General features: G+C 36.7%; 3 protein-coding genes across 6 annotated transcripts; all 3 read right to left on the minus strand.

The window, feature by feature from the left end:
- Window positions 1-1,430: 1,430 nt before the first annotated feature.
- cdk21 (cyclin-dependent kinase 21) lies at window positions 1,431-7,423 on the minus strand. Its single transcript, XM_032586691.1, has 7 exons — window positions 6,778-7,423; window positions 5,906-6,038; window positions 5,670-5,837; window positions 5,409-5,518; window positions 5,245-5,295; window positions 4,621-4,753; window positions 1,431-2,347 (listed from the first exon to the last, which is right to left on the minus strand). The coding sequence occupies exons 1-7, from the start codon at window positions 7,221-7,223 to the stop codon at window positions 2,216-2,218; spliced, it is 1,173 nt and encodes a 390-aa protein (XP_032442582.1). The 5' UTR covers window positions 7,224-7,423; the 3' UTR covers window positions 1,431-2,215.
- Window positions 7,424-7,583: 160 nt separating this feature from the next.
- LOC116735076 (all-trans-retinol 13,14-reductase-like) lies at window positions 7,584-13,029 on the minus strand. 2 transcript variants are annotated; one of them, XM_032586687.1, is made up of 11 exons: window positions 12,558-13,025; window positions 11,903-12,085; window positions 11,571-11,812; window positions 10,768-10,969; window positions 10,489-10,686; window positions 10,293-10,412; window positions 9,359-9,497; window positions 9,103-9,212; window positions 8,849-9,018; window positions 8,167-8,326; window positions 7,584-8,063 (listed from the first exon to the last, which is right to left on the minus strand). In XM_032586687.1, the coding sequence occupies exons 1-11, from the start codon at window positions 12,715-12,717 to the stop codon at window positions 7,915-7,917; spliced, it is 1,833 nt and encodes a 610-aa protein (XP_032442578.1). In that variant the 5' UTR covers window positions 12,718-13,025; the 3' UTR covers window positions 7,584-7,914. The 2 variants fall into 2 exon arrangements, with proteins under 2 accessions (XP_032442578.1, XP_032442577.1); XM_032586686.1 differs by having other exon boundaries at window positions 7,584-8,326; window positions 12,558-13,029.
- Window positions 12,570-21,822, minus strand: LOC116735077 (all-trans-retinol 13,14-reductase-like). Of its 3 annotated transcripts, none has more exons than XR_004342325.1 (12): window positions 21,587-21,822; window positions 20,634-20,816; window positions 20,279-20,520; window positions 19,881-20,082; window positions 18,412-18,609; window positions 18,197-18,316; window positions 17,423-17,561; window positions 15,824-15,933; window positions 15,582-15,751; window positions 14,581-14,740; window positions 14,210-14,477; window positions 12,570-12,649 (listed from the first exon to the last, which is right to left on the minus strand). XR_004342325.1 is itself a non-coding variant. In XM_032586689.1 (11 exons), exons 1-11 carry the CDS (start codon window positions 21,744-21,746, stop codon window positions 14,329-14,331), a joined length of 1,833 nt encoding a protein of 610 aa, XP_032442580.1. In that variant the 5' UTR covers window positions 21,747-21,822; the 3' UTR covers window positions 14,137-14,328. The 3 variants fall into 3 exon arrangements, 1 of the variants encoding a protein (XP_032442580.1); XR_004342324.1 differs by having other exon boundaries at window positions 12,579-12,652; XM_032586689.1 differs by lacking the exon at window positions 12,570-12,649 and having other exon boundaries at window positions 14,137-14,477.
- Window positions 21,823-22,411: the final 589 nt, after the last annotated feature.

A 22,411-nucleotide genomic window follows, 5' to 3' on the forward strand; every position in this document is an offset into this window, starting at 1 on the left:
TGCGGGCTCTCCCTACGAACCGTTCTGATATTTACATAAACTCTTAAAGCTACCATTCAAAGTTTCCCTCCGCATCATTAAAAGTCGCTTTAAATATATTTTCTTATCTATATAATGACATGTCGTGGCCCGTTTGTCTGTTTGTGTGAACTTATTTTGCTACGATAAAACCTACTCACTCCAAAACGAGCTTCAATGCAGTGACGTCATAGGAGGTATAATGAAATTGATAACATTTTTCCTTGTATTTAAACACTAAAATCACAACTTGTGTTTTTACTTGTGTACTGTACAGATGCAACTTGTATGTGACAACATAGGAACGCAGCAGACCAATTGGCTTGGATTAAATAATCATTTTGAGCCAAATTGTTGTTAAAAACAATGAGGTCCAATATGAAAATATTTTGATTGCTTTGTTAGCAGATATATACGGTAAAATCATACCAGTTACCCTCACATGAATGCATTTCCCCATCATCCCTGTAAAAAACAGAAAGATGTAAGAAAACAGAGGAAGTTAAATTAAATAAAGCAGCATAGACAAATGCAGCCACTTTATCAGTAAATCAAGAAAGGTGAACATGACCATCAATCAAATTTAAAAAGGAATAAAAACGGATCCATACCATTTAAAGTCCTTTAAGATGATTGTGGTCTTCTTCACTCTTTGCAGCATCCATCATTGCAGTAATAGATTCTTCTCTGTATAATAAGTATGCAACTTAGACACATCTTTTATTTTTGATTCTTTTTCTCTCTATCTGCTCACTTTTCTTATTTTTCTACGGCATGGACTTCACAATATGGTATCTTGATCAATCACAACTTTAGACAAAACTTGAACAGACCCATTAAAAGCGCATCTATCAAAAATTATTTGGTGTTTATTGAGACTATTTCTATAAAAGTTAGCTAATCGTGTCATTTATTTGTCCTTTTCCTTTCATGCTTTCCTTTACCGAACATGTCAAATTTTGGTTGTGCTTGATTTTATGTTACTTCTTCACAGTTAGTTAATAAACAAATACATTAAAGAAATTATTTTCATTAAACTAATCTAAAAGTAAAAAAAACTGCAGCGTTGCAAAAATTTCAAAAAATGAGATTTTTGGGGGGCTTCATAAAGAAATGCCACAAAATAAAAAAAGAAAGAAAAATGACAAAAACAAATATTTTTTTAAAAATGTAAAAGAAAGTTGAAAAATATTAATAAGTGTAGTTTACATGCAATAACATTAATTTTGAGCAGTTTAAAAATATGTATTTATATATTTTTCATGTTCCTAATTTTATTTGCCTAATTTATTTTTTGTTTATTGCAGTTGTTGATACTGATCTGTTTCTTTTGCTATCTCATTGGTCGATTATTAATGCATGAAAAAAAAATTAGGTGTGAAAAAATTGTGAAATAAGAGCCAGGGGCCAAGTTGAAGCAAATCATCTTGTTGTAAACAAACCAAAAATGCTACAAGAGCGCCCTCTTCTGTCTTTAAATGAAATTACATCTTGATAAAACAAAATGAGCAGGTAACAGAAAATAAATTGTGTTGCTTCTAAAATAACAGGCAGAACAATTATTCATAGAAATGTTCCACAAATGAACAACGTAACTTAAAAAGAGGGAAAAAATCTACTTTTCACAATATGTTAATACAAACGTAAAAACAGGTGCAAACTGCATCCATTACACCATATATGTCTTCTCAAAAATAAAATGAATCACATCTATAAAGTGCTGCATTGCAAAAAAAAAATCTCCAGTAAAGAGATACTCGTAAACTTAAAGGTGCAAAAACAAAAAATCTCCAGTAAAGAGATACTCATAAACTTAAAGGTGTTCATATTGTTTCTTTAGCAGCATACAACCAAACAGACTCCATATGTCAAACGTTAACACTTAACACAGAAACTCGACATTTAATCAGAACACGGCACAACCTAACTGAAAAACTTCTGTTCCTTTCGTTTACACGAACATCTACAAGGTTTAGAAAAAAGGGTACCGAGTTTGAGAAAAGTATCAAAAAATAAGTCTCGCTTTCCTAAACGTTTTGTGACATAAGTTCCACGGTCTGAGTCAAGCTGATTTGTTCAGGCAGTTCCCCGCCTCCAATGCAACCAGAGTTTCTCATGATGCTGCCAATTACAGATTTCAAAGCTCTAAGCGAACAGGACGGTGGATTTTATGACACAATGCTGATTTCGCCGTTGGCTATTCCTGATCACAGAATCGCAGCAGCTTTGGCTCGTCGTTCGGCGGGAATCTTCCGTGCTTCACAAAGAAAGGATGAGTCAGGGCCTTGGCGGCGGAGATGCGACGGCTCGGACTGAACAACAGACAGTGCTGCAGGTGAGAAGATTTCACACCGTTTCAATGCTTTGAACATGACTGCTGAACAAAGGTCATAGGTTGGTCTCCATTAATCGTGACTTTCTTCCTTTGAGTCTCTGTACACCACAAATCTGGAACAAACTTCCAGGAAACTGCAAAACAGTCAAAACTCTGAGCGCCTTTAAATCTAGACTGAAAAACCCACCTGTTCAGAGTTGCTTTTGAAACAACTGAAACATTTAACAGTGGCACTTTACTAAATGCCATGTTTCAATTGTTGACTGTGTGTTTTATGTCATGGAGAAACAACTTTTAGTTTTATACTCCACTAATCTTGTTTAAATCAAGGGTGAAAACTTGCCTGTTTAGAGCTACTTTTGATTAAAATCAACTAGAACATTTTATAGTGCAGTTTTTCCTTTTGCTGTGCTTGTGTTGTTGTTTAATCATGTAAAGCACTTTGACCTGCCTTGTTGCTGAAAATGTGCTATGTAAATAAACTTATTTTTCTTCTTCTCCTCCTTTTTCCTTATGTGAAAGTTTTTCCTCAATATTTAGTACCTTATGACCGCAAACACCTTTGTCTCAAACGCAATCAATTTCTGAAATCCTCCAGAAAGTTTAGAAAAAGAAAACAAACAACAACAAAAAAACAAGATAGCACTTTAGTTTGAGTTTTTTCAACTTTCTATACAAGTTTTTTTTTTTTATTATTGTATATCACATTTCACCAACAAGTTAGTTCAAAGTGCTTTACATCATAAAAACCCCAAAATAAAAAGCAATGAAAACATCATACAGTCACCAACTGAGAAAACATTACATTTTGGCGAGTAACTGGTCAACTTTATCTGACCAGTTAAAAGTCCCACTACAGTTTTTCAAACTCCACATGTTTATATTTGTAATGGTAGGACTTTTTTTTTTCTTTCTTTCTTATGAACAGACTAACTGTCTGGTTGATTTGGTCATAGTTTTCTTTTTTTTTTATTGTTATCACTTTCAGTTTATTGGCGGCGTTCATCACATTTTTATTGAAAATCACATCACAGACCTTCCACCACACTCAACAGGGAAGTGCTTCCTTGTGTGCTTATTTTTCGTTCTTTAAAATATTTGCTGAAGAGAAGTTCAACCTTAGTCTCATCTGAGCAAAGCTCAACCATCTGGTTAGATTCACGACATGTTTATATTTGTGATGGTAGATTTTAGATTTTTAGTGCATTATCTTCTTCGTCCTTTCATGCATGAATTATGATCCTTTATGTCATGATTTTTTTCCAAAGTGTTTTTGATTTTTTTTTTTTAAGGTATAAAAAAGGTGGGAAAAAAATGTGTGTAATAAAAAAAAAATTCTAGGATTTTTTTCTGGTGATCAGTTGTAATTTTCTCCAAATACAAAGTTGTTATTTGGAAATTACATAAGTAGTATTAGCCTTTAGGGGTTTACTTATCTTTTTAACCTGCAAGAGTAGAAGGAGGAATTGCTTTTCCGTCTGTCTGCCATATTGGATTTAACAAATAATTATTGCACTTGCAGAGGATGGCCAGTAGTTGGCAGTGTATTGTATGATGAACTAGTGTCCACTTCAGTCGTCTGTGTGTAACATAATCTTTTGTAACATAAAAATCCACAAGTTTTTTAAATAGCTGTCCACTTAACTAGCGTTAAATGGATTATGAATTAAATATGATATGATTTATGATATATAAATATGAATTATTATTCACCGGAGATGGTATTTTAGTTGTGATTGATTCATCCATCCATTTTCTAACACCCTTGTCCCTTAGAAGGGTCCAGAACCTATCTCCAGCTAATGTTCCGGGCGACAGGCGGGGTACACCCTGGACAGGTCGCCTGCTGTTTCTGTCTAGGGCAACACAGAGACAAACACATGACAAACAACGATGCACGCACACACTCACACCTGAGGAGAATTGAGAGAGACCAATTAACTAACCTAACAGTCATGTTTTTGGACTGTGGGAGGAAGCCGGATGCACTGGGAGAACATGCAAACTCCATGCAGAAAGACCCAGGGCCGGGAATCGAACCCAGGACCTTCTTGCTGCAAGGCAACAGCTCTACCAACTGCGCCACTGTGCAGCCCGTGATTGATTCATGTCTCTTGATCTATTCTGCATAGAATATGAAGGAAAATGTTTCTAATAGCAGCCGCTGTTCTTCCTTTTAGCACCGTTTGACTCGGTTTATGTGGCTGGGAGAGAAAATCGGCACATTTCCGGGTTAAACAGGGAACTAGAAGCATGGATGTGCTTACAGAGAGCAGGTCGTTCTCATCTTGGTCCAGGTTGGGCAGCAGGTTGGTGCAGGAGCCCCTCGGCCCCAGGCTCTCAGAGTACAAGATAGGGCTTTCCTGAGGCCAGTCGCCCTCACTGGGCAAACCGATCACCCTGTCAAACAGAGGACAGATCAATAACTCAGTGTTGCCAGGAGGACAACCATAATTTTTCTCTATTAATTTTCTCTATTAATTTATTTATTTCAATAAATAAAAATGTGTTCTCAATTTCAGTTTTTGTTATTCGTCACGATGACAATTTATTCTGGTCGATAAATTGTCCCAGTAATTAGTGAGATAAACAATTGTTTATCGTTGTTTTCAGTTCATTTTCTGGTGATATAAACACAATTGTAAAATAATATAAATTTGTCCTCTGAAAGATACAATGAACTATAATTCTGTAAAGAACACTGGAACTAGAATAAATATCCAAAACAACCAAAACCAATAAATAAAACACAAATAAAAACAACACAACCGAAACGATACGTAAAATGGATTAAGAAGTTTCTGTAAACAAAATTGCCCTTTAAAAAATATGAATCATCAGAATGGAAATTATTAAGCTCATTTTAAAATTATTATGCCTTTTATACTCACTCAAAGATCTTTTGCAGCTGCTGCACCTCTGTGTAGCCCTTAAACAACGGCCTGCAGCATAAAAGGGCTTTATTCTGTGATTTACTTGCGTTTGTGTGAAATATTGCAACCTTAAATATAAGATGAAACTCCAGAGTCGGATGTTTGTGTTTCTTTTTACTCACCTCAAGAGGAAAAGCTCAGCAAAGATGCAGCCAGCGCTCCACATGTCCACTGAGGACATGTAAACAGAGTTCAGCAGCACCTCTGGAGCTCGATACCACAAGGTCACGACCTGAGCAGAAGTGGGAAAAGAATACGAAACAGAAACATACTTGAACGGAGGCGGAGAAAAATATGAAAAACAACATTTCACACCTCAGGCAAGAAAACAGACTGCTGCAGTGGAGAAAATCAGCAAAACGTCTGACTTAAATAACACTTACACCGGGTGTAAGAGCGATATTATAGGTGTGAATTCGTGCGAGTCCAAAGTCTGCGATCTTGATCTCTCTTCGGCTGCTGACCAGGATGTTCTCCGGCTTTAAGTCTCGATGCAGGACGAGGTTTGTGTGCAGGAAGTCCAGTCCTTGCAGCAGCTGCTGCATCACATCCTGGGACCAACACGGCAGCAGTTGAACAAGCTGCAGTGCTGAAGTGAAATCAGATTAGGCGGCCTCACCTTTATCAAGTCACGGCCCAAACCACAAGCAGGAGCCTTCGACAGAAAAGTGGACAGGTCCTGATCGATGTATTCCAGCACCAGAGTGAGGTCCAGGGCTGAGCCAATAGAAACAGCAGATGCATCTAAGAGCCTGCAGAACATAAAAGTTTGACAAGTCATAGGAGGTCAGAAAGTACAGAAAAATATAAAATAGAAATAAAAATGAGTGTCTATGAAACAGGTTTGTGAAAATATCCCTCTAAAACCTCTGGCTCATTTTTTTTAATGATTAGGCTTAACGCAAAACAAGAGACAAATCATAAATCTCATATTTAGTATCTGCTGTCTGTGACATTCTTCTACATTACTCACCAAAAGTTGGGAATATTCGGCTTTCAGGTGAAAGCTATAACATTTACAGGTGAACTTAATGTGATATTCTCTAACCCTTAATTTGGTTCTCCTTTTCTATAGGCTAGGTGTTCAAGATGGCTGAAACTCTTTTTGTGAGAAAAACTGTAAAATAAGTAACCTTGTTTTTATGCAGCACACAAATTAAAAACTCAAGAATCAGATTTCAACAACGGACTAAAATGCATAATCTTAGGGAATACGCTAAGGAGGTCCAAGGTGCGTCTGTTGTTTTGTATTCTGGCAAATGATAAGTTACTACTGCACCAATAAATTCAATAATGTTTTTGTGTTTCGAATTTCTTTAAACGTGGTAATAAACCTATTTTAGTACTGTTATTAATCCCCTACAGGGAGAATTGAGATGGCATCATAAGTATTAGAATATTCAGCAAAAGCTTAAAAGATGAACCACAGCAAAACAATATTTACTTTAACCATAAAAGGTGAAAATAATTTTAGTTTATGCACAAACCTACTTGACAATGTTTGGATGGTTGAAGTAGCCCATTTTGCGCAGCAGCGCCACCTCTCGGATCATGAAGGGAGGGATTCCGGCCTCCTCAGACTCCCAGCGAAAGTTGAGCTTCTTCACCGCCAGGAGGCGCTGTTTCTCCCCAACCTCTCTGGCTTTGTAAACCTTCCCGAAGGAGCCTTCACCGACCTCCGCTAAAAGCTCATAATGCAGAGATTCAGGGCAAAAGTCCATTTTCCCCCTAAATTCAGCGAGTTTAATCTGAAATATAGAGAAATAAGTTAAGTTTGGAGCAACAACAAATGAATATGTCGCGTTTTCTTGCTTTAGCTGCACTCGGAATAAGCTAGCCAGCGTGGCTATTAAAATATATATTTTTGAAAAGAAACGCGACGGAATTAAATTATCCACAACAAAACCACATTTCATATAGTTGCTATATCGCAGCATCAAAATATTGAATCTTCTTTTATTTCGACAAATTATTATTTTACCTTAGCTCGTCTCCTCGTAGCAAATTCACCATCGCCCGCCAGCGGTGGAAAAATGTATTTGCATAACTCTTACCAGCATAAAAGATTATGAGAAAAAATAAATCACACCCCTTTTAATCGCCAGCTAATCAGAAAGCTTAAAGTCTCCATTTTCAGACGTCCAGTCGTGGTACACGTGTCCCTGTTCCTGCTGATGCCTTCAGCTGCAGCCAAAAAATAAAACATGGAGTCTGTGTGTAAATACATAAAAGACTAACATAAATATAATGAGGATGAAGTGTTTTGAGGGAAAGAAAATACAAGAAAACTTGTTAGGCACGTGTTATAACATGTTTATTATTTGCAGCCTATTACACAAAACAAACAAATGAAATTGTTAAAAACGAGCACTATTCGAAACATACAATACATAAATTTAAGACAAAAACATTATTTTTAGTGCTGAAAACACCCTGCCTCATGCATCAGGCCTGTGTTATATTACTCACGATTAAAGCCAGTATATCATGAATTAGTGCAAAATGAACATGCTAATGCAAAGAGACAGCATATTATGACTTTTTAATAAGAGCTTTAGCTCATCCCTTCTTAGTGTTATTGAGCTGTGGTGTTGCCAAATGCAATTTAATTTCAGTAAACAGAAGCAGCTACTCGTCTTTTAACTTTTTGTCTATATATTTGGTTTTCATTGCCAACAGGAAGGAATCCAGATGGAGGTTGCGGTTGAGAATGACCGAGCCGCAGGTTAGCGCACCGGCAATAGCGCCAGCGAAACCGCACAAAAACACATCCTGGCCTGTAGACAGAACATGTAAAAACCATCAAGGGTGATACATTTGAGATTAAGACACACCAATCTTTATTCTCTGGTTGGTATATAGAAGCACAGAAGGACACACCTGTCAGGTAGAGGTTCTTCAGGGGAGTCTGAGGTCTTATTGTAGCGTTGAGTTCAGGGTTGAACCGAGCGATGCCGTGGTCCACTCCGTAGAACTCACCTTTTGGGGCGCCAATGTAGTGTGTGTTGGTGATGGGAGTTCCAGCGTCAATATACTCAATCTGCACAAACGCAACACATTTCTGGGTAACAAGGATTACCTAGCTAAGAAGTGTGGCACATTATTAGGTAGCCTTTTATGTATTTACACACCAATATCTTCACAAGCTGGGTCAAACTGAATTTAAATTTGTTCAGTCCAATTTGGAGTATAACAGCCAATGTAAAACAAGTACTAAAGAAATGGAAAATGACTACTTTGGTTAAACATGTAAAAACTGCAACAAACCTTTCAAATGGTTCAGAAAATGCAATTAGAAATTCTAAATATAATATAATGTAAAGTAAATAATAAAGAAGAGAGCACAGATCATAAAATTATATTGAATAGAACTGCTCTTATAGATAAATTCTAGGTCGGTATTGTAGCCAATACAGACCTAGAATTTACTTCAACATCTGGACTGATACAGATATCAGATCTGTCCATCTATGGTTCTAACCAGAGAAAGACAAAAAATGTAAATGTGAGAAGTTCCAGCAGCTAAGAAGGAAATAGTGGGAGAAAATCCAGAATCCTTTACCTTGTCCCTGGTGATTTTAGGAAAAACGTCCATCACCACATCCAGAGCGGAGTCAATGAACGCTTGTTTCAGCTCTTTGTAGTCGGACCCTCTGTTCGTCACTTTATCGTCCTTCCACTCCTCAAACCACGAATATTTGACAAAACTAACCAGACTTAAAGTAGACTTTCCTAAAAAAAAAAAAAGAGAGAGAGAGAGACTCTAATTAAGAAAACATTTTAAGGTGAGGGTATATCCCCATCATCCATCAGTACCTGGTGATCTCTCCTCCCACGATGGATCTTTGGCAGATGGCGACGCAACAAACAGCAGAGGTATTTTCTTAGAAGCCTGTTCTCTTCCGTCATTTAAATATCTCTCCATCCTTTAATAAACAGACAGAAATCTGGTGAATTTACACAAAGAACAGCCATGAACAACTAGCACTTCCTGTTTAACAGGAAAGAGTAAAAGACAACTGGGATTAAACAGTTTAAAAAAAAAAAACACAGGAACTTAAAACAGGCATACAGTTCATCAAAATTGTTCTCAGTGAAGATCCAGTAGTTGTTTGCTTTCAGGCCCAGCTCCTCCTTGGTTCCATTTAAACCAATAAAGATGCTCAGACCTCCTTCACCATGTTTCACCAGACTGAGCTGCTTCTGGATCTCTGCAAGGCAGCAAAATAATGACAAACTGCTCAAAGCATGAAAACGTCACTAGGAAATATATGAAATAATATATGAAATATATGCAAAAATATGCATAGTTCTTGAAATTTTCCCATGTCATGTTACAAACCGTAATCTTTAAAGTATTTAATTTAGACGTTAAAGAATGACCCAACACAAATAAGCATGAAACTAAAGAAGCAGGAAAAAAAAGATTTATATTATTTTTGAAACTAAAAGAAATTTGTGCTTGCACAAATTTACTTCTAAATAATATCCCAAATCAAATGCAATATAGCTTTAAGCTACCCACAAAAATTGGACATTTTTAACCCAAAATTATTCCTAACATCATTTCAGGTTTTCTGGCTTGAAAGGACATTTTTTAATCAGGCACACAATAAAGGCCTTTGGGTCTTCAGAGCAATTTTCTGTCTTCGTCACAAAGAAACTATGTTGTGTCAATTTCAATGTCAAATGTATTTACATAGCATATTTCCAACAGCTCAAACTGCACAAAGCGCTTCAAAAGTTAAATGCAAACAAGGATAAGTAAAATACACATCATCAAATATAAAAGAAAAGGTGTTAAAAACAATAATAACAGCTAACAGATTTGTGGGAATTAATAAGAAAGCTTGACAGTTTAAGTAAATTTAGGATTATTTAATGATTACTACTGTATGTCACAGTTTTGTGGTTGTACCTTTTCAAAAGTTGGAAAAGTTGAAGTGGTGTGAATATTTTTAGAAAACATAGTAAATTATTGAGATCATTCATTGATGCTGACTGACCTGGCATGGCCTGGAGCTCCTTGGGCACCAGGTTCTCGTAGGTATTGAAGATACCGGCATCAGAAATGACCATAGGGGCTTTTATATGCACCTCCTCCTGACCTTTCAACACACTCACACCTGAAAACACAAGGACAAAACAGCTATGGATCCATCTCATGTACAGGAAACTCAGTAAACTCAAAGTCAAGCTCACCACAAGCTTCCTTTGCATCATTAAATAAGATGCGGTTGACTGGAGCTCGCACCAGAACAGCGCCCCCTGCCTTCTCAATGATGGGAATCATGTGGTAAGCAATCTCGCTGCTGCCAGCTTTAGGGTACCAGGCGCCGTTTAGGTAATGAGTGATCAGCAAACTGTGCATGGCAAAGCTGGCATCTTTTGGCTTATTACCTGCAAATCAAAACAAAATAAAAGAAGAACAATGTAAAAAGCCTGTGAATAAACAAAACTCCTAAATGCAGCAGGGCGTACCGTAGGTGCCAAAGATGTAGGTGAAGACAGCTCTGAGGTCTTTGTTCTCCGTCAGCTCGTTGACCACGTCTCTCAGGCTGCGTGGCGCCATTTTAAAAAAGAAAGACAGATGTTTGACGAGGCCGGTGTGAATCAGGAACTTGGCCAAAGGTAAGGGGCAGAGTTTCAGCACAACAAAGAGCCAGGAGCCAAACTCAGTTTTCTGCAGAAAAAAAAACAACAACAAAAAAACATGTTTATTTACTTTGGTCACATTTTCCTGATTATCACACTTTATTTTGGAACACTAAGCACTGATGTTTTGGCTTAAATAGTTCTTGTTGTTCCCTCAAGGAATGTTTCCTGTGACTGTCATCTTGTTATTATACCCTTCAACTTTTCCAGTTTCTTTAAACACCATAAATATAAAAATAAATGACCGGATCAAATCTTACAAGATAATATTTTATTTGACAAAAACGTAATAAATATTTGCATTTCTTTTTAAGTTTATCATCTTCGAGGAATGTCAGCCAGAAATTTGAAGCACAAAATGACTCTTAATCTTATTTATTATTTGTTATCTTCATAAAAAAAAATGTGATTCAACTTTGAAGTGAGTGTAAAAGTAAGAGTTCCTTTATCTGCAACCAGATTAAAACTGCTGTTGCTTGTAACTTTTGACCTTTGATTATGATGAACCAACTGCTGAAATCTGAATAATAAAATGTTTCTGTGTCAAAGTGCAATGGGAGAAAAGCATCTGCAGCTAAGGCGATTATCAAGTTTATTACAGGTTAAATATACACGTGATAAGATTCTACCTTCACCAGCCTCAAATACTCATCGATGGCCTTCTCCTCTCCAGGGAATCGCTTCTTCAGTTCCTCAAGGTAGCGAGCGCTGCCGCTGAAGATGGGATAGGAGCGGCGGTTTTCCAGAGATCCCAGCACAACGTGATCAAACGCCTTCTCCAGAGGCTCCCACTGCAGCTGACCATTGGTCATCTGGTCCAGCATGCAGCGAAAAGGCGAGTCGCCCAACAGATCACCAATGTAATGGATTCCTAAGGTTGAGTTGGATTTCATAAAGTGATAAATAATAATGAGTCTCTATTTTTGTAGCATTATTTAAGGATGCATGACTACTATCTCACCAACATCAAACTCAAAGCCCTTCTCTGTGAACGTGTGGCAGCATCCCCCGGCCCGATCATGCTGCTCCAGAACCAGAACCTTCTTTCCAACTTTAGCCAGAAGGACACCCAGGCCAAGTCCACCGATGCCACTACCAATGATGACTGCATCCAGGTTGTCTGGTACTTTACTGGCCACGAAACCTACAAAAAGGCAAAATATGAAAACGTATCTGAAAATCATACTAAAGAATCAGAAATATTATTCAAAGAGTGAACAAATGCATGAGTACTGTATGTTAAATTGGATATTTTGCATAATGGTAGCTTCACAGTGACTCAAAAAAATACATAAAAAATATTATTTAAAAGATTTTCTGATGTAATTTAATTTTAAATCAATAAAATAAAAGGCAAATTAAGTACAAACATTGATCAGTGCCATTACAAATCATTAAGATACCCCGATAACATTGAAAATCATTTTCAATTTAGAAAATCTCCTCTTATAGCAGGTGTGCTCAACTGAACACTGATTTTCAAGAATGAGTTTCATAGAAAAAGTTGCCAATTAATTTTTTTTTTTAAAAAGGCCATTTTTATATATATAAAAAAATCGTGCATTAATATGACCTACACAACTTTAAATTGCAAAAATGTGCCTTGATAAACTCACCTTGCTTCAGCACTTTATTTCTCGTTTTTTCGTCGTAAACTTTCTTTTTCAGCGGTTCTCGACAGTCCTTTGCAAACGGGTTCGACTCTGGGCTGCTGAAAACATATTTCAGTGTAAATATTACCAGACTTACCAAAACAATCAAGAAAATGGTCAACATTGCAAAAAACCTGTCTTCTCTGCGTCCAGTTAACTTCTAAAACTGCACTGAGTCGTCTTCCTCATCAAATAATATCGCACGTTGTTGCAAAAGCAGTAGCCAATCAGAGAATTAGATTTATCATACGTCATGGGATTCTAACCAATGAGGGGCATGCTAGATGTTACGACCCCATAATATGTTTTTTGTAAATAAGAGGCTAAAATGAACCCTAGTCTCATTCATAAGCGCTCTAAAGTGAGTTTTAAAGTTATTCTAACAAAACGTTTAAACTTTCTAATGAAATACAGCTAAGAAAACGTTGCTAATAAAAAAAAAACATAAAATCCCTGCTCTATACACCAATTAAAAACACAAAAATGATCTCATATGACACAAAATGACAAAATAGCTCTTTCTTTAACAGATTAATTTTTTTTTATTAAAGATCAAGTCATGAACAGTACATACTTTTTTTAGATCTTGAAAATTAAAAAGGTGGATTGTAAAGTTGCTGTTCACTATTTGAGACTTTTTGGGAACCTCAAATCAACTGAAACAATTTCACAGCTACACGTGTCAAATTACAAATTAAATACAAGCTTTAAATTAGAATTGTATCTATTAAGAGAAAATACTACATCTAAATTAACTTGTCCACATGCAATTTAGACAGCAATCAACCCAATAACCATTACTTTGAACTGTGGGAGGAAGCTGGAGTACCAGGAGTGAACACATGCATGCACAGGGAGAACATACAAACTCCATGAAGAAAAAGAGCAGGCTGGGAATCAAACCCACAACTTTCTTGCTGTGTGCCACCATCTGCACACCATGTAGTCCTGTCACACTTCATCAAAAAAAAAAAAAAAACATAATGACACAGACACTGTGAAGTGGAGAAATACAAATATGTGCCAGAGTTAAAATGAAATTTTACAACAATGTGGAAGGAGATTTTTAAGAGCGGTTTTTTTATTAACTATCTTTACACAGTTTTTATTAAAAATGTTAAAATTAAGGATTCCCATATGAGCAGCAAGTGATACAGAAAGCAGAAACAACCTGTGAGAGTTTGAACTGCTTTCCGCAGGTTTAGTGACAAGCATGAGTGAAGATTATTAATATTCAAAATTCCTCCTTATCAAAGGAATAACTTAGAAAATAGGAATAAAGAATTTCATGTAATTTTTTTTTTTTTTTTCCATTTTTTTCTCCGAAGAGTTTTTGCGGCGCTAGTGGCTTGTATTTTTTGTATAGTAGGCAGACAGGAAGGAGGGTGAGGAGAGGGGGGAAGACATGCGGCAAAGGTCGTCGGGACCGGGAGTCGAACCCGTGACGTCCGCGTCGAGGACTAAGGCATCCAAACGTGGGGCGTGCTAACCCCCTGCGCCACCACAATTTTATGTAATTTTAGAGTTTTTTTCATCCTCTCTCAAGACCTGAAACTGAATTTCTCTTCAAGAACAATTAATTTTAATCTTTTTTTTTTTTTTTTCCATTTACACACCTTTACCCTCAAACTGAACATTTTGGAAGTCCAGATTGTGGGCCCCATCATTTGATGTGGAAGTTTTCACTTCTGTAGTGAAACTAAACAATAAGCATAAACAGAGCGAATAAGAGCGGCTATTCGTCTTTCAGCTTGTTGTTCACATATTTTGTTCTCTTTGCCAAGGCGATGGCGGCCAGATGGAGGTTGCGGTTCAGAATGACCGAGCCACATGTGAGAGCTCCAGCAAGGGCGCCAGCGAAACCGCACAAAAACACATCCTGGCCTGTAGACAGAACATGTAAAAACCATCAGGGGTGATACACTTGAGATTAGGACACACCAATCTTTATTCTCTGGTTGGTATACCAGAGCACAGAAGGACACACCTGTCAGGTAGAGGTTCTTCAGGGGAGTCTGAGGTCTTATTGTAACGTTGAGTTCAGGGTTGAACCGAGCGATGCCGTGGTCCACTCCGTAGAACTCACCTTTTGGGGCAGCAATGTAGTGTGTGTTTGTGATGGGGGTTCCAGCGTCAATATACTCAATCTGCAAAAACACAACAGGTTTCTGAGTGACAAGGATAGCTAGCTTGATTTTTAAAAGGCATGTGCAACACCGCAACATCTGATAATGTAATAAAATTTGGCTTTGAAATATAATAAAAGATTATTAAAACTGTGTTATCTAATAATCAATGCAAAATGGAATAAAATCCTTGAACTGGCTGTTGATTTTAACCTTACAAAAAGGTTGGATTTTAAAATGCAGAATGCTATTTAAGTGTCCCATATTATTTTAACTATTTTAAAGTAAAAGCTAATAAACACTAAATTTACAGTACACAAGTTAAGAGCAACCTGCTCCTTTTGTAATAATAACCAGCGGAAAATGGAATAATGTTAAGACATAATGCAGCAGAAAGTAACACAAAATGCGATTGAGGATTTTATTACATTTTGCGGTTTAAATGATGTTTGATTACATTTTGAAGACCAATTTTGTAATATTACTTCATATTACTGGCATTATTGCATAATGTGTCAATCAATTTGACATAATGTGAATATTGTAAATATGACTTTGTCCAAAGCAACAAACATCATCCTATGTATACATTTAGAATTTGTACAATAATTTATTAAAAAGGTTCCAACATCAAACCCAGATGACATTTCTATAGATGTGGAAAGACATCAACATGGCTTTTCAACACTGATTTAAATTTAGCAAAATTTTCTAACTCATGGAAACCATTCTGAAGCACAATCAACTTACATAGATTTCTTATAGTGACAAATAAGTTTCTGGTGAGGTAACACAGACAAAGTAAGTTTTACAACAGAAAGACTAAGGAGGAAATAGCGGGAGAAAATCCAGAATCCTTTACCTTGTCCCTGGTGATTTTGGGGAAAACGTCCATCACCACATCCAGAGCGGAGTCAATGAACGCTTGTTTCAGCTCTTTGTAGTCGGACCCTCTGTTCGTCACTTTATCGTCCTTCCACTCCTCAAACCACGAGTATTTGGCAAAACTAACCAGACTTAAAGTAGACTTTCCTATTAAAACAAAACACACTATGATGAAGAAAGCATTCCAGATGAGGGTACATTGCCATCACCCAACAGTACCTGGTGATCTCTCCTCCCACGATGGATCTTTGGCAGACGGCGAGGCGACAAACAGCAGAGGTATTTTCTTAGACGCCTCTTCCCGCTCCTCATTCATATATTTCTCCACCCTTTAAATAAACAGAGGTAAATCTAGTGAAAGCTGTTAGCTTAGAGCAGCCTAACATTAGCAATTAAAACAAGAGACTTGATGTCACTTTGTATCCGCCATTGATGCTGGAACAGCCAAGAAGTTCATCACCTCACAGTAACTCTCTCAAATTGAACGCAAAGTTGCTCGTGCTTCATGACCATTCCTAAAATCTCTTCAGGTTTTTTACGGGATATTTACAACAACAATTATCAAAGTTACAACTTTACATACATAGATCTAGAGAAGAGCAGTCATTTTGACCTCATAGAAACAACAAAATGTTTCTTGTTCAGGTATCCCATTACCTATTAGATCTTGCCATGCTACTTATAACACACAGTAACATTGACTAGCACAGTAAACATGGTAATTGTTTTAAAATTACAAAATAGGTCTTACTGTATTGATAAGCAGGGCCGACACGAGGCTTTTTGGGGCCCCATGCAGATTTTTGCTAGGTCCCCCCAATATGTACCAATATGTAAACACCAGATGCTCCATCATTCCTGAGCGACTCTATGTGTGTAACATACTTACTGTCTTTAGCGTCATTTGTAATTAGCTTTAATCATACCCGTGTTATTATGTTGATTTTGATTTTAAAGGAATAGCAAACTTTAAAAAGTGGATTTTAAACACAGAGTGGTATTTAAATGAGCCATATTATTTTTAACTATTTGAAAGTATCAGCTGATAAACACTAAATTTACAATGAACAAGTTTGACATCTTATATTTTACCAACAGTTACCAACTATAAAAATAATACAGAAATCGTTTGTGCATATGTAATGGCAATAGAAATTTTGGCCTTGCTTTAGAACATGACTGGGAAGAATTACGTTTTACGAATTACTCATAGCGAGTACGCTCTCAGACCCACATAAAACAGACTGACGAACGGCACAAGGTAGTAAAAGAGTAAGGACTATGAAGTAAAATAAAAGACCTGCTAATGCTTTTTATGGATAGCTCTAAATTTCATGTTGGGGAAGTGTGATACTAAATATTTTGTAAGTTAAAGCATTAAAAAAATATAATTTCCAATATCAAAAGTCACAATTCATCTGTTTTATAGTTTATAGATTTTAATTTATAGTTTTCTTTCTGTCTTACCAGAAAAAAGTATTACTCTACTTTGAAAAATGTTAGAAAATATTTTTAAAAGAAGAAAAATTTATTTTTGTATATAGCTATAAATAAAATCCTGAAATGGCGATTAATCTGTGTTAATTAACTTAACACAGATTATATTATGCTGGTCAACTATAATTTATCTGCAATGTATAAAACTGTTGATATTCAGCTAGGTTAATTGTTTAAATGTAATTTTCTGTGACTGAGGTACTTTTGAAATGAGCACAAAATGGCTCCCTCTGGTGGTTCAAAGTGATACTGGACTCTTAGCTGCTGTAACACTGACACTAAAACCGAGTAAAAATAAAGGAATTAAAAGAGAAAACATACAGTTCATCAAAATTGTTCTCAGTGAAGATCCAGTAGTTGTTTGCTTTCAGGCCCAGCTCCTCCTTGGTTCCATTTAAACCAATAAAGATGCTCAGACCTCCTTCACCATGTTTCACCAGACTGAGCTGCTTCTGGATCTCTGCAAGGCAGCACAGACAACAACAAACTGTTGAAACATCATATAATAAACAAACACAAATCAGCATAAAACTGAAATAGTAGGAAAAAGATCAGCAATTTTCATGTTATATTTAAAATTAAGAAATTAGCGTCACATTTCAGCCCCCTATACTTTCCTATCTCTAAAATCAAGTGTAATAAAATGTTTTTCTACCCTCAAATGTGCAAAATTTTTAACTTGATATTTGTTACATTTATTTTACTAATATATTGGCTTATGTATTAGGTTAAATATATTATTAAATATATTAAATTAAATATATTTTTCAGCTTGTTTTCCAGTTTGTTCTCAAGCTGCAAAACAACATGTTTTGAAACCAAAACTCTGTTTTCAAGCTTCACAGGAATGTTTGTAATCAGGCACACCACAGACGCCTTTAGGTCTTCAGAGAAGTTTTCTGTTTTACACACACAGATACTGTGTGTTGTGGGTAATTAAGAGCACAGTTTCTGGGATCAGTCCTACAGCAAATAATAATTACTATGTCACAGTTTTGTGGTGGTAACTTTACAAAATCAGAAAAAGTTAAAGTGGTGTGAATATTTTTGGGAAACATTTTAAGTTTTTGAGATTATCCATTGATGCTGACTGACCTGGCATGGCCTGGAGCTCCTTGGGCAGCAGGTTCTCATAGGTATTAAATATACCAGCATCAGAAATGACCATAGGGGCTTTTATATGCACCTCCTCCTGACCTTTCAACACACTCACACCTGAAAATAAAAAAAAGAAAGAACAATATTATTAACAATATTAGAAAGAACTAATATAAAGGATCAGGTTAGTAAACGCATGATGTCAAGCTCACCACAAGCTTCCTTTGCATCATTAAATAAGATGCGGTTGACTGGGGCTCGCACCAGAACAGCGCCCCCTGCCTTCTCGATGATGGGAATCATGTGGTAAGCAATCTCGCTGCTGCCAGCTTTAGGATACCAGGCGCCAGTCAGGTAGTGGGTGGTCAGCAAACTGTGCATGGAAAAGCTGGAATCTTTTGGTAGGTTGCCTGTGAATGAAATGAAATGAAATACAAAAATCAACAACTGAGCAGTCAGCTCACAAATAAATTTAAGTCCTGAAATAACAAGTCAGGACTCAAATCCAATTTGACTGGAGGTGAAGAGTAATATCTAAAATAATAACATGAAGGAAAATTATTAAAGTGGGTATCATAGAATAGTACATCTTTTTAGTTTTGATCTTCCCACCCAGAATTATTTCAAACAAAACTTTCTGCGTTCGGGAAAATGTTCAGTATCAATTTCAGCCGTTGTGTGTTTTGGATATTTCCAAAAATAAAAATCTTTCTGGTATATCTACAGCTTTTTATTTGTAAAGATTGACATGTTTCTTCACTCGTTTGTTGCAAAATCAGTGTGTGAATCAGTGTGTAAATGAGTCAGTGTGTGAATGTGTGTGTGAATAGGAATGACTGATTTTATTGTAAAGCATCTCTGTCCTGAAAAGCGCTATACAAGCCTGACATTTCATTTCGTTTCTAAATAGCTCAGATTCAGTCAGACAGAATGTTGAACATCTAAAGAGTAAGTTTTGAGTTTTTGCACAGATTTTAAATAGGATTTGGAGTTAATGAGATTGCAGTTCTCTATTTTGAGCAAAGTGTGGTTATTGTTTTAGAACCCAACTCTGCTTTAAAGCTCTCCACAGAAGACTGACCTGTCTGCTGTGTTTGCTGTTTGTCCACTAATGTGCTCTAACAAACCTCCTTCAGCTGCATTTATGCCGAGATTAAATTACACAAGGGTGGACTCAATTTACTAATTTAATAACTTCTGGAGGAAATGGGCTTCACTGCATTTTCTTTATGGGTATCACAGTGTTATTTGTAAGAAGAAATAAAAAACATAAAAACGATGTATCTATTTTTTCCCTTCCATGTCACAATTAGGGACTAATTTGTCCAATAAATTACACTGAAGTTCAATGAGTATGATTAAATTTTCCTGGAACAATAAAAATGCATCTGATTATTTTTTGCACTTTTTTCAGATAAATAGTGGCTTGAAAGAAATCAATAACAAGAAGTGAAGCCAGGAAGACCCCACAAGTCAAGAACAGTGAGTTTATACCATTGGAGACACACAGAATAACACTCCAAATAAATAAAATGGAAGAAACGGACAAGCTATAGTCAGAAGGACAGCACAAAAAGGAAAAAGAGACAAATGTCTCATATAGGGACATCTAGGAGACCAAATTCACAAAGTCACCTGTGATTATCATCTATTGACCAGAAAACAAAATCGCCAGGCGTACCATAGGTGCCAAAGATGTAGGTGAAGACAGCTCTGAGGTCCTTGTTCTCCGTCAGCTCGTTGACCACATCTGTCAGGCTGCGTGGCGCCATTTTGTAGAAGTAAGACAGATGCTTGACGAGGCCGGTGTGGATCAGGAACTTGGCCAAAGGTAAGGGGCAGAGCTTCAACACAGCCATGACCCAAATGCCATGCCCGGTTTTCTGCGGAAAAAAAACAACAACAAAAAACACAGAGCACACACAGATGGTAACATGGATCTTTTTACTTCAACTCTGACCTTAAAAGGACTTTTGAATAGATGACAATCAAAATCCAAAGCATTTACATGTAAGACTAAAGTCTGTTGCATTTGAAAATGATTAATCCCTTTATTGGTTTAACATCACAGAACCCTACCTTCACCAGCTTCAGATACTCATCGATGGCCTTCTCCTCTCCAGGGAATCGCTTCTTCAGCTCTTCAGAGTAGCGAGCGCTGCCGCTGTAAATGGGGTAGGAGCGGCGGTTTTCAGGTGGTCCCAGCACAACGTGATCAAACGGGTTCTCCAGCTTTTCCCACTCCAGCTGACCATTGGTCATCTGGTCCAGCATGCAGCGAAAGGGCTTGTGGTCCATCAGACCACCGATGTAGTGGATACCTACAATATGAATATATGTTATTACAGAAATAGCTTTTACAAAGAAAAGAAGAACGAATTTCTTTTAAATTGATCTCCCTGCATATGCGAGGGACATGCAAGAATCATCTCACCAACATCAAACTCAAAGCCCTTCTCTGTGAACGTGTGGCAGCATCCCCCGGCCCGACTATGCTGTTCCAGAACCAGAACCTTCTTTCCAACTTTAGCCAGGAGCACAGCCAGCCCCAGTCCACCGACACCACTGCCGATGATGACTGCATCCAGGTTGTCTGGCACTTTACTGGCCACAAAACCTGTCACAAAAAAAGTAAGAATTATGAATCACAGCTGTGGGTAAAAAGGGAAATAGACCAAATATTCCCAGAGCAAACAAACTCATGTTTAGAAAATATTTAACTATAGATTTAATTAAAAATATAAACTTGAACTGTACCGTTTATGTACTAAAGTCCTTTGAAATAAAATTAAATGGTCAAAATGAGGATAGGCACATAAAGCCTCTAAGAAAACCGGAGAATCAGTGCATCTACAGCACAAACAATCTTTTTTTTTATTTTCACAAGTTTATACCAATAATTTTTTAGAATCATTAATTCCCATCTCTACATCGCCATATTAGGGCTGTTGTAAATATAAAAAAAAGGAATACTACATTTCAGTATAAAAATCTCAGAAATTTTCTGGAAAAAATGTTTACATTTCTAAGAGTCAAAAGTAGAAAATTTGCTAGAAAAAAGTCTGATTTTTTTAGGTCTTAAAAATATTCTAGAAAATCTTGGAAATTTCTGAGTTTTTTGGCAGAAATGTACGTCTTTTTCTATATACCATACTAATATTACTCCGTCGCACATTTCACATCTTTGATGTTTTACTTAATATACATGTTTTTAAATTAGTCCAAGAGGTGGGACAAATAATTTTTAAATAATCTATTAAATCAAAATAGGATATGAAAATATTCTCTTAAGCAGGTCTACACATCTTGCTTTGCAGCCATAAAATTTACATCAGTGTTATGAACGAGGTTAATAGATTTGCATGAATAAAATACAAATAAACTCACCTTGCTTAAGGACTTTGTTTTTCTCTTTCTTGTCGTAAACCTTCTCTTTTAGCGGCTCACGACAGTCCTTCTCAAAGGGGTTCGGACCTGAGTTGCCGAAGACATATTTAAGTATAAATATGACCAAAGACACACAAGCAAAGGCTACAATCATCAACATTACGCCAACTTTTCTTTGCTACGGCCTGTCAACTGGTCAAACTACTCTTGAGTTCACTTCCTTGTTAGGTGTAGCGCAGTCCCGCCCATTTTACTGACAGATGGCAGTACCCAATCAGAAAATTAGATTTTCTATACGTAATATTATCCCGTCCAATAAGCGACGGGTACGAGGCCATGCAGTACATGGTGTTGTACTGCATGGCTGAGGCTAAATTGACCTTTATAACAGTAAAAACTCGATACAAATCATACATTTAAAGCAGTTTAGTCTTATGCTGTGTCAGCCACCCAAATATGAGTCAGTTTGTTATACCGACCTAAAGTTCAATATGTTTACTGTACTGCAGCCACTTAGTCAGGGCTTCTTTTCTATGATTACTGCATTAACTTAGATCCGTCTGTCGTTTTGCTTTGGGTTTACGGAAGGAAGCTCATGTTTTCAGTTCAACTGCATGCTTGACTTTAATGTTTCACATCTGCTTTTTCACAACATTCCAGTTTCTCTTGGGATTTAGGTCAGGTACTAAGTTTATAAGTTTAGCAGTATTGGGAGATTCCAATGCTGCTGGAAAAATTAACCTGTCATCTCCATAAAAACTATTTGCAGAGGAAAGCATGAGGTGCTCCGATTGTTGACTTAGAAAAGACACAGTGGACCAACAC

The sequence above is a fragment of the Xiphophorus hellerii genome, chromosome 16 (genome assembly GCF_003331165.1).
Source record: "Xiphophorus hellerii strain 12219 chromosome 16, Xiphophorus_hellerii-4.1, whole genome shotgun sequence".
Taxonomy (NCBI): domain Eukaryota; kingdom Metazoa; phylum Chordata; class Actinopteri; order Cyprinodontiformes; family Poeciliidae; genus Xiphophorus; species Xiphophorus hellerii.